The sequence below is a fragment of the Molothrus aeneus genome, chromosome 9 (genome assembly GCF_037042795.1).
Source record: "Molothrus aeneus isolate 106 chromosome 9, BPBGC_Maene_1.0, whole genome shotgun sequence".
NCBI lineage: Eukaryota > Metazoa > Chordata > Aves > Passeriformes > Icteridae > Molothrus > Molothrus aeneus.
The window spans coordinates 26,629,672-26,640,426 of NC_089654.1; the positions used below are offsets into that span (position 1 = coordinate 26,629,672).

The window sequence follows — 10,755 nt, forward strand, 5'->3', positions numbered from 1 at the left end:
CTCCCCATGTGCCTGCTACCTGCCTTCTCTAGGTACCAAGCTCTGAGTGATACACACCTGCCTCTTGTTATTGGTTTTTGCAATAGGTGAACTATTTGTGAGGTTCTCTGCAGGAAATGGAGGCCCTGGGGGCTTCACTTGGCCCCAGACCTGCTGTGGGTGCACATTGGAAAGTGTTGCCCTTCTCTTAGAGACCATACATAAAACACCCTGGATTACTGTAGGGACACAGTTTGGGGTAATTGGGGATGGGGCTGTGGCTGAGCCTCATCCTTAATTGGCTGCAGCTGTGAGCAGCAGGTGAGCAGCACTGACAGCAATGAGCCATGGAGTGCCCAGGGGCACTGAGCAACCACCAAAGGGAACAGAGGGCGCACAGGTGCAGGGCATCAACAGGAGGGGATAAAAGGTTGGGCTGAAGAACAAGGGCAGATGCTTGAAGCCTTCCAAAATTCTATGGTGATACTTTGTGTATTGTGGCTGTTTCAACTGCAGCGTGTGCTGTGACAGACAACGGCTTGGCCAAGCACGGTGAGACTGGGATGATGAGTACCAGCACAGGTAACCCTTCCTCCCCATCCCAAACACATCTCCATCCCTCAGCTCCTCCATTTACAGGCCTTGCATGAAGGGTCTTCCATGGCACTAACTACCTTCAGAACAAAAAAAGTTCATACAGTCAAGTCCCTCAGGCTTCACGCTTTGCTTTTGGTTTACTAAGGGTCGTGGCCAAGGTGGGACATCCCCTCTCTCACAAACTTCCTTTTTTGTCTTACAAATCCGAGCAAGAAAGAGAAGTTGCCACCAAGAGAACTCCCCTGTTTTGTCTCTACTAAGTCAAATTTAGAAAATATTGAAGTGGTCTGGAGGAAGAGCTTCTTTCAAGCTTTCTCATCCTGTCTGGCTACGTGTTGAATGTGAAAACTTTAAACAAATAGAGGTTTAGGTAAAGTCTTCATGTGAAATAAGAGAAGAATTTCAAAATCCTCTGAAGTTCATCTTCATCCTAGAGATCTTTGCTAATCAGTACTGGGGATTTTTTGTTGGTTTTTTTTTTTTGTTGTTGTTGTTTCCCACTGGGAGTATATTCTGCTGGAACAAGCCTTCCAATCCTTTTTGTGGTGGTGTTTCCATCATGTTGGGAACAGATTGCTGTTTAAATCACACAACTGGTTTTCACGGAAGATTTTGGAGTTGTTTCCCTTTGCTCCCAAGCATTCATACCACAGCTTTGCTTTCTCTGGCTGCAAACTACAGAGCCAAGAGCCTCTGTAGCTCATGAGAGCAGCTAAATTTATTAGCAAAATGTCTCATGCTGGACTGAGGCCAAATCCCAGCTCCCTGCCTTCCTGTGCTTAATGGACCGACTGTGCTGACCCAACTTCATGGCCATATTATTGTTATTTATTTTAACAGCTTAGCTGGGCTGGGGGGGACTTGGGAATCTTTGGTTCCACCTTCTGCCCAAGGGAGCCCTGGGGTTGGATGAGGTTGCTCGGGGCTTTTTCCAACCTGGTCTTGAACACCTACAAGGATGGAGCTGGGATCACCAGCCAAAGCTGGGCTGCCCCAAAACTTTCTCCCACTGTTTATTTGTTACACTGCATGTGCTGGGTCTATCAGCTGCTCTGTTCCTCCAGGTTTGAATGTGAATCCGTGCTAAACCCCCCATGCTCCTCCCATGGGATAACCAAAGATCAGGGATAGGGGATGTGTGTCCCTTCTTGGCATAAAGTTGGGGCTGAAATGTTGCTGGGCTTGGATGCACGAGGCCCCTGGTCCCACCCCACTTCTGGACAAGCACACAGCTCACTCCTTCAGTATCTTTTATTAATGTATAGAAAATGCATTAAAAAAAGGAACTATACATAGCCTAAGAGCGGTCAGGACTAAAAATACTAGTTAACAATGGTTAACAAGCGTTGATCCCATTCTCCAAGCTACATTTTCATTACAGGGTGGGGAAGGTTGTTTAATATATTATTATTTATTTATATTATAGATTTTATTTATGCATTTATTTACTTTTCTTTTCCCCCTCATTTGGTTCCAGTGGTTTGAGTTCATCAGAATCTGAGGCATTTTGTTGCCTCTGCTCTCCCTTCTTATTTATGTTTTTAAACTTTTTTTAGCATATTAAGAACATTTCCAGGATAACACCTGTACACAGGGGGCTGTTTGTTTGTTTGTTTAGGTCTTTGTGTCACCATCCTTCTGAGAAGCCACTGACATCTGAAGAACTGCAGGCTGGGTATTGAGGCAGGTCTAGGCATCAGGATCTCCCAAGGGAAGGGCCTTTCCCTCCCACTTACCCCAAATTTCCCTTCTGGAAGGGGCAAGGAGCTGCCACCACCATCAGGGTTTTAGGAAAGGGGAAGGTGACCCTGGAGGTGCTGGTGGTCCCCAGGGGACTCTGTTGGGTTTTATGGCCATCCCAGGGTGCTTGGCTGGCAGAAACAGGGATGGACTTCTTATTTGGCCCCAGAACAGAACCCTTTGTTAGTGGGTGTAAGCATGAATTAAAGGGTTTTTTGGGGTGAGAGTTCATTGCTGGCAGTGTTTGGTAAAGTCAAAACTTGTGGGCATGCCTAGGGGGGCACAGGACAGGGGGTGTGTGTTCACCCCCAGATGTGATGGTGGGGGCACAGCAGGAGGGCAGCTCTGAGCTGGGATGAAGGTCATGAGCTGGGATGGAGGTGAGGCACCAGGAGGGTACTTTGGCTCCTGCTGTGCTTTGTCAGGTTGCTCTGAGCCTGTTGTGGGCATGGGGACACCACGGGCTGGGCCCTCACCAGTGCATCACTGGCAGTGAGAGTGTCATGAGCTGTGCCTTCCACACCCAGGAAATTCACCTGGGATAAGCATCCCTCTGGGAAGGAGGCAAGAGTGCATTTAGGCTGGTACTCAGCTTTGAGATGCCCATGTGGCCTGGTTTAGGGCAAATTTGGGAGAGTGAAGTAATGCAAAGATAAGGAGTAGAAGCAGACTTCTCCCCAACCTTTGTGTGGATACTCTCCCTGGTACCTTCCTACCAAAACCCAGCTACCCTTGGGGAGAGCCTGGCCTCTCTCCTTCTTGAAATTATTAATTTATAGATGCTATCACTTTACTAAAAGCAGCTTTTCCTTTCAGGACTCTTTTTCTCTTTGGTTATGTTTCAGTGCAGTGTGCAAGGAGAAGGTGGGCTTGGAGAATGGAAACAGAGGGAAATGAATATTGAGCAAGAGATGAAAGTCCCTTTGTGTTTCCCTCTAGGATTTTGGGGTTAGAAATAAGAGATGGCTTTGAAAGGCTGCAAGGGTCATGGGCACACATGGTGTTCTGCTATGTGAAGGATTTGATGTGCTGCTTCCTGTTACACAGAATGGCATCTCACAGTGGATAGTGTGGTTTGGGTAACAGCCTCATGCTCCTTGTTGGGCTCTGGAACAAGCCTGAGCCACACAAACCCAGGGTGGCAGTGGAGCCACCAGAGCCCAGTGGAAGTTCACATGCTGAAGCTAAGTCTCTCAAGGTGAGCACTGCACCAGATCCAGGCTTGGTTTCTGGGAATTTCAGGGCCAAACCTGGTCTAGCTGGAGAATGAACTAGCTCATCCAGTGATGGAGGGTGAGAAGAAACTTCTTAATTATGGGGCCTTCTGGAGCATCAATATTAAGCACAAATTTGCTGGCAGGAGCTTTGTCAAAAAAAAAAAAAAGGCAATATAGAAAAATAACTTTCTGGTAAATTGTATCTTGTTTATGGTCAATGTGAACAGGAGACAATGGCACAAATGACTGGGTCATCATTGCTGGTTGTGTGCCTGGGCTTGGGTTGGGTTATCACCAGGAGAAAACCATGATGTGTAGAAATCTTTCCTTTAAGAGACTGTAGCAACTGTCTTTCACCAATGCCATGGAAAGGCAACATGCTGGTATCACATGAGAGGTCAGGGACCAGCACTGATGTATAATAGCACTGGAAGATTGGATATTGTCCAGTTTCATACCTGACTATGCAGCTGGGTCAAGTGGTTCATCCTGGTTACAGGACTTGTACAAAGGATGAAAGACATGAGGAGGGAGGGAGAGATATATGTCAGTAAACCTGTTGAGAGAATAATCAGCCTTTTTGAGGATATTCTTTTGAACCTCCTAGAAAAGCTTGGCAAACTTTGATTTTTTTTTTTTCAAACTTTCTATTTGAGTCTTTCTTTTGAAAAGAGAGGTTTCTTGCCTTTCACTTGACTGTGAATGATAAATGTTTGCATGACATCTCTTCCTTTCTCCTGGGTAGGTAAGAAAACAGCACCATCCACTCCCAGTTTCTGTTGCATCCACCGCTCCATTACAGCTTTTGTTGGGATATTTCTTCCTACAAATTCTTGATGGTTTGGAGAAAAATTTACTCTGCTGGTCTACTAAAAGCCTTCTTAGGCTTTAATCAGTTCCATCTGCTGCTCTTTGCTGGGGTTTGGGTCTTAAAGCAGGGGTGGGTGCTCAGGAGGTGTGACATGCCACCATCTGTGACAGCAGCCGTGTCCTGCAAGAGATCCCATCACCTGCAGCCTCTGACTCACCTGTTCCAAAACTGGTTGACTTGTTGCCTGATTTGATGCCAAGGGGAAGTAAGAAGGGACGCCTCATTTACATACGAGATGTTGCTGAGCATCCTTTCTCCAGGTCAGCTTGCAAGCCGAAGGAATGGGCTGTGTATCTGATCTTGACCTCAGGGTTAGCTGTGATTTCACGTGCCAGTATGTGCCATGGAGAAGGAGGTTATGTTTCCCATTTAATGCTCTTCTTCAGCTCTGCAGCCATCACCAAAAACATCAGAACATTAAGGAGTGTGACCACGAAAGATACACTGGCCTGAATTATAAGATGCTGCAAAGATGCCTTTATGTTGCCATCTGAAAGATGTTTTTGAGACAAAGCAGCTTCAGTGTGATAAAACCAGATTAGCAGTGTTTAGCATTTGTAATGTTCCTCTGGCTGCAAATCCAGTGATGAGCTGCATTGTCCTTGGATGCACGAGTCCCTTCTTGGAGACCAGGCCAGTGACAATGCCCAGCATTGATTGCAGTCCTTGGAGCGGAGTGACAAGCATGGTGGTCATTTGGGCTCTGTGGAGGTGGGGACAATGACAACAGGGCACAGACAGAGATATCCAAAGGGTCCATCTTCCTTGAGTTAAGGATGGGAAGAGTGAACTTATTAATTCTTCCAAGGGCCTTGAAGTGCTCCAAAATCCAAATGGAATCCCTTCCAGGAGGGGAAACAGTTGATCTCCTGTTAGAGAGCTGGCAATTCCAAGGCACTGAGATTTGTGTCCCTCTTGTGATGGCATTGTAGAGGAATAGTGTAGGAGAAGGAAGGAAATGGGCATTCCTCAGCTTGCACTTGTCTTTCCTTAGCTGCATTGGCATAATTCCCTGTGTGCATGGAGGGCCTTCAACAGGAGCACCTGAGCTGTGACAGCTGCTGGCTTCAGGTTAGGCTGCAGTTCTGTGATATCTTCTTATTGCTGCTCCTCCTCTGAGACTCTTGTTTGGGACCAGTGACTTCAGTGAGAGAGAGCATGATGGAATGTAGAAATAACAGAGGAAATGGGTCCTAGATTTCAGGACCACAAGTAGGGATTCTTCTCCCAAGTCGTCTAATTTAAGTCCTTTCTTCTCCATCAAGTTCAGCATAACCCAGGCAGATGTCATGGACCTGGAGTGGGCTGAGTTTAGCTTGGAGGAGTGGATAATGAAGGTTGGGGCTGGTGGAGTAGTTCTTATTCCCATACACCTCATGCACACGAGGATGACTTTGTGGTGGGACCAACACATGAGCTGTGGACTCTCTGCAGTTTGCCTACGTATGCAGATATTTGCTGAGCTCTCCTGTGAAAACTGGGGATGGGAGGAGCCTTTGCTCATCCTCACTTGATCCCCAGGTGTCCAGAGTCTGCACATAGGGGAGAGATGGGCCTCTGCCTGCTGGAAGAGTTGGTGTCTACAGGATGGCATTAAGCTTGGGGCCTCTCTGCCAGGAGGGGACAGGGAGGCAGGGAGAGGACAGGCATCCCTGGCCATTGCTGGGCTGGAAATGGCCACACCAAGGTATCTGTGGGGAATGTTTCTGCCACAAGCCTTGTGACAAACGTTTCTAACAGGGTTTGCTGGGGATTTCTATGTCTTTTAAAAAAATATCAAAAAATCTGTCTCTCTCTCTTTCTTCTCATGTTAAGGGCCAGAGTATTGGGATAGGGAGACTGGAAATTTGGTATTTCTCTGGGACAGATGCAAAGCAATGAGGTCTTTCCTTTCCCATGGCCTTTCCTTGTGCCATGGTTCCCTCCAGCACTTGTGAGGGGCAGCTTGCTATCTCAGACGAGTAGTAAATTTTTTTTTCCCTTTTCATATTATAAAATACAAACAAATGACAGAAAAGGTCAGGTGGTGGGAGGCAGGAGGGGTTCAGCTGGCTCAGAGCTGTAGGGACCGTCTCTTCCTCCCAGAGATGTTACGGTGGTTGTAAGGTCGCATCTTCATTTCCACAAAGGGGATGGAGAACTCGTGGCCTTTCCAATGGTACCAGTTAATCCCCTGCCAGGAGGGAGAGAAAGGCAGAGGGTAAGGAAAGACCCTAACAAGAAACTAGGGTGGGAGAGGAAGGAAAAAAGTTTGATTTGTGTAGAGAAGATAGAAAGAAAAAACTTGCTACTGCAGGAGCAAGCAGCTCCCCTGCTTCTATGGCTTGATTGTTTTTTTTCCCACTGCTCAAAGGCTGGTCAAATTTCATGTAGGTAATTTTTTTAGTCTAACACACTACAGCAGATGACTATGGCAGTGTGTGTGAGGCACAAAGCCTAGCTGGCTTGAAGGTGGCTCCCTTTGGTGGGGTCATGCCACCAGTTCTGACCATGGTGCACTAATCACAGAACCCCAGCCCTAACCTAGGCTTGCTGGCATGTTCCCCTGGAAGAAATTCCAGAGGCTTTGAAGGCCTTACCTGACTGTGCCGGGACTCTCCGTACTTGCCGTTGAGGTTGGTGCGGTGGCAGTTCTTGTACCACCAGGCCCCTTTGTAGGACATGGCACAGTTGGTCACAGCAACATCGTTGTCCCTGTCCTTGGTGGAGAAGGGGCGCCCCTGGTGATAGGTGAGGGAGTCTCCTGTGGAAAGAGGTGCTCTTAAAGGTGATGGAGTCTGTTATCTGGTCATTTCACAAGGAAATTGGGATGTTCTGGGTTTGTGGTAACCGTTTCAATCAATGGCTCAAACAGCTGACAGTCTGGGGATAACTGGAATTAACTGGATAACTGAATGTTAACTGGAATTGTTCACAACTGGCTCATCTGAGGTCCTCTGCTGTCTGTTTAGGATCAGTGCAGACCATAGCAAATCTTAGAGACTTCTTGACTTTGTCAGATAAAGTGCTTGGGTATGTGTTTGGATCTGAATTTCAGTGTTTCAGAAATTAATTCAATCCCAGATTTTGGCATCCCTGATTTCCCTAGGCTTGGCTCTGCTATATAACTTCAGGAGGCTTTCAGCCTCCTTCTTTCCTGTTAGCCAAAGGGAGCTTTTTCTCTCAACAGAGACCAAATATTCATCTCTTGAACTAAGATGCTTGGCCACCTTTTCTCTCTTTGGATAATGGAAAGAAGTTTTTTTGAAGGTGTGTGATGTCTTATTCCACCAAAACCTCTAACTTCATCCTCACTGGATAACTAGACAGCTGCTTTTGTCTGAAAGAAAAGCTGGAGTAAAATATGGTGAATTGAGTGATGTACTTACAGGAGACATTCTAAATATGCTCCTTGGTAATCCCTAAGGACATATGAAGTGGATCCATGCTGGCTGTGTGCAATCCAGCCATGGAGAGACTGTTGCTGCCATCCTTGGCAGTAGAGTGGGTGCTTTGTGCCCTGGGATTTGAGGTTAAAGCAAGTGCTTTGTTGCACACCATCCAGATTCCTGTCACCTCTCTTCCAGTGGCAACTAACTGGTACTGAACAAGGAAATTGCTGCATCTTGGGTATGTTGTGGGGTTTCACCTAGTACATGGTGGAAGTTCCATCATGGGGGCTTGCACTGGGCATGTCTATCCCAGATGAAGGGGCTAGAGTTGTACCCCTTCTCCCTTCTTGAGGAAGAGATCCCCTGTGCCCTCCCTCCAGTGCCCACTCTCTTCTGGTGGGCAACTCTAACTCCTCCAAATCAACCAAGCAAGCAGGTGTGACAGTGTCCTTGCAAAACTGGGCAGTGTTTGGCCTTTATGTGAGGAAATGACTCAGAGGGTTTCAGATATTTCCATAGCTGTGGAAAGGCAATAAATACAGCCTCCAGCACGACATCAATAGCCAGCTGTGGCTACTGCCAAGTGAGATGACACCTCTGATGGTTGACCTGGTTATTTGAATAGCAATGCCTCTGATATTAAATATCTAATCCCCAATGGAAAATTCAGTGTCCTTACTGGGATTTATCAGCCTGGTTTACACGATGGACTGCAGGAAGGCAGAAAGGACTATGGGTGTTTATCTCGCCACTCTAGACAAATGAGATTTCATGTTGGGATTTCCTTTACAGTCTTGGACCAACCAGTCACAGGATTTCCCAAGACCCTTGCTAGCAAGGAGGCTGTGTACCTGAAGTGCCATTGTAGTCCCCAATGCGCAGTTTGTAGAGGCTCCTGGAGTCACCAATGGAGAATTTGTCATAGTAGGCATATGCTGCCTCCTGGCCATCCCTCATGTCTATTCGCAGCTCGTAGCGCCCTTGGGACGTGATCTTGTGGATGTTGTCCAAGCCTGTCGAGACAGTGAAACACCCTGTGGGACCTGGTGCCCAGATCTGCTGCATGAACAAACAAGGCAAGCTCTAGGCAAATAAAACAGTAGTGGGAAATGAGAGCAAGGAGAGGAATCAAAGGGCAGCAGCACTTGTGGTGAGTTTGAGTTTCTCCTGGCACTGCTGGGGTCTGGATCTCTGTCTCCACTCGAGCTTCACTTCCCTGTGTCTGTGAGCAGTGGGTTCAAGGCCCAGCTTCAGATTTCTTCATGCTGCTGAAGCTTGGAACATTCAGCTGTTGAGCTCTGGTGCTACTGTTGTTGTTAAGCTCCCATACAAGCCAGAGTGTGCTTATGCTGCAGGTCCCTTTGGCTCATGTTCAGGTTTTGGAGGAGCACACTCAATTTCAGAGCTGTGCTGTCTCCCACTCACTCCTTTCCTGCTTTCATTGGACTTCTGGCCACCAGTGCAACCTATAGTCATGCAATGGACAATGATGGGTTTTGGTCCATGAAAACTGACAGCATACATACCCCCTCCTCTCCTAGAGAGAGCAAACTAGGGAGCTGCTAACCTTCACAATGTGCCTTTATGTGGTGTGCCTCTGCATGAGTTCCTAAAGTGAAGGGCAGGGAATGAACAGAAGGAAAACTGTCTGAGGGAGAACGTAGAGCAATGTGGTGAAAGGCAAAGAGCCAACAGCTGACAGCGCTTATGGAACTTAAGTTTGACACATCAATGAAAGGCAAACAGGGAAGGTCATACCCAGCCAAAACTCATCCTCCAAGTTTCCAAAGCCAACGCGGTAATCTGCCCATTTCCGGAAGAAATCGGTCAGCCCGTTCTGCCGCCGCTGAAAGACCTGATGTGGAGGGAGAGCAGGGGGAAAATCATAATGATGGAGATGAGAAACAGCTTTGCCAGGCTTTGGACACACAAAGGTAAAGATAATAATTTTTCTTTCCATTGTGCCTTTCAGGGGAGAAAATTGCAATGCCTATCCAGTTAGTGTTAATTGCAGGCATGCAATTAATTCATGTGCAGGTGTAGAAACAAGAGATATTAGATAATGTCCAAAGCAAATCAATGGTAAAATAGGAAGGATTTGGCCTTTAAGGTTTCTGCTTTAACTAGTACATGGTGCCTCTGGTTTTCTAGCATGTAATTCTGCTTTGAGATGGCTATTTCTGTGATATCCAAGGGGATGTTCTGAAGCAGAGTGAGAGGGAAATTTACTGGCTAGAAATCAGCATTTGAGGAAGCCCATTTTTTTTGGTTTTGACTATACATCTAGCAGGGTTTTGTGTAATGTGTGTAAGTAAGAGTTTGACACGAATAAGATCAGAGCACCATGGCATTATTTACTTACACTGTCAGTCCATCTACGTCAAGACAAGCAGTGTTTGTGCAGCTCATAAGCCAAACAGGCATTTGTTTCTAAAGTTCTCCTGTGCAGACTCAATTGGGGTGACGCCTGACACCCTCCTTCTGCAGGCAGTGTGAATCATTCCCCGTGAAAGCTACCAGCCATTAATTTCATTTCTAGAACAATAAATCAGCTTCACTCACAGATTTTGCTCTCCAGAAGCACTGCAAACATGCCAAATAAATCAAAGGGCATTTCTCCAAGTGTAACTATTATTACCGGAGCGTGGGCCATTCCCTGCGGCGTGCGAAATGAAGCGTGTGATGCTGAGCCTGCTGTCATGCCCATGCTTTGCTGGTAGGGGCTCAGTTACTTTGTGGTGGGGACAACATGCCACATGGATACTCACAATCCAGCCCCCTCCATCAGTGGTCATGTCACAGTACACGGGCACCCGCTGGCTGAGGTCCCCGTTGATGGAGATGGTGTAGACCCCGCTCAGCGTGTCTCCGTTCATCAGGTGCTGGGCACAGTCCTGAGGGTTAGCAAACACACGTCCTCCTGCAAAAGCAAAGTCAAAAAAAAAGGTAAAATTCAAGCAAAGAGACACCTTTTCCCCAT

At 47.0% G+C, this 10,755-nt stretch overlaps 1 protein-coding gene across 1 annotated transcript in view; it reads right to left on the bottom strand.

The window, feature by feature from the left end:
- Window positions 1-1,812: 1,812 nt before the first annotated feature.
- Window positions 1,813-10,755, bottom strand: part of TNR (tenascin R) — an 84,066-nt gene continuing 75,123 nt past the window's right edge. Inside the window, exons 18-22 of the mRNA XM_066556155.1 lie at window positions 10,544-10,695; window positions 9,534-9,630; window positions 8,627-8,788; window positions 6,984-7,147; window positions 1,813-6,577 (exon numbers count right to left, since the gene is read on the bottom strand). Coding sequence (XP_066412252.1) covers window positions 6,458-6,577; window positions 6,984-7,147; window positions 8,627-8,788; window positions 9,534-9,630; window positions 10,544-10,695 — 695 coding nt within the window. The 3' untranslated portion in view covers window positions 1,813-6,457. The remainder of the gene's footprint in view (window positions 6,578-6,983; window positions 7,148-8,626; window positions 8,789-9,533; window positions 9,631-10,543; window positions 10,696-10,755) is intronic.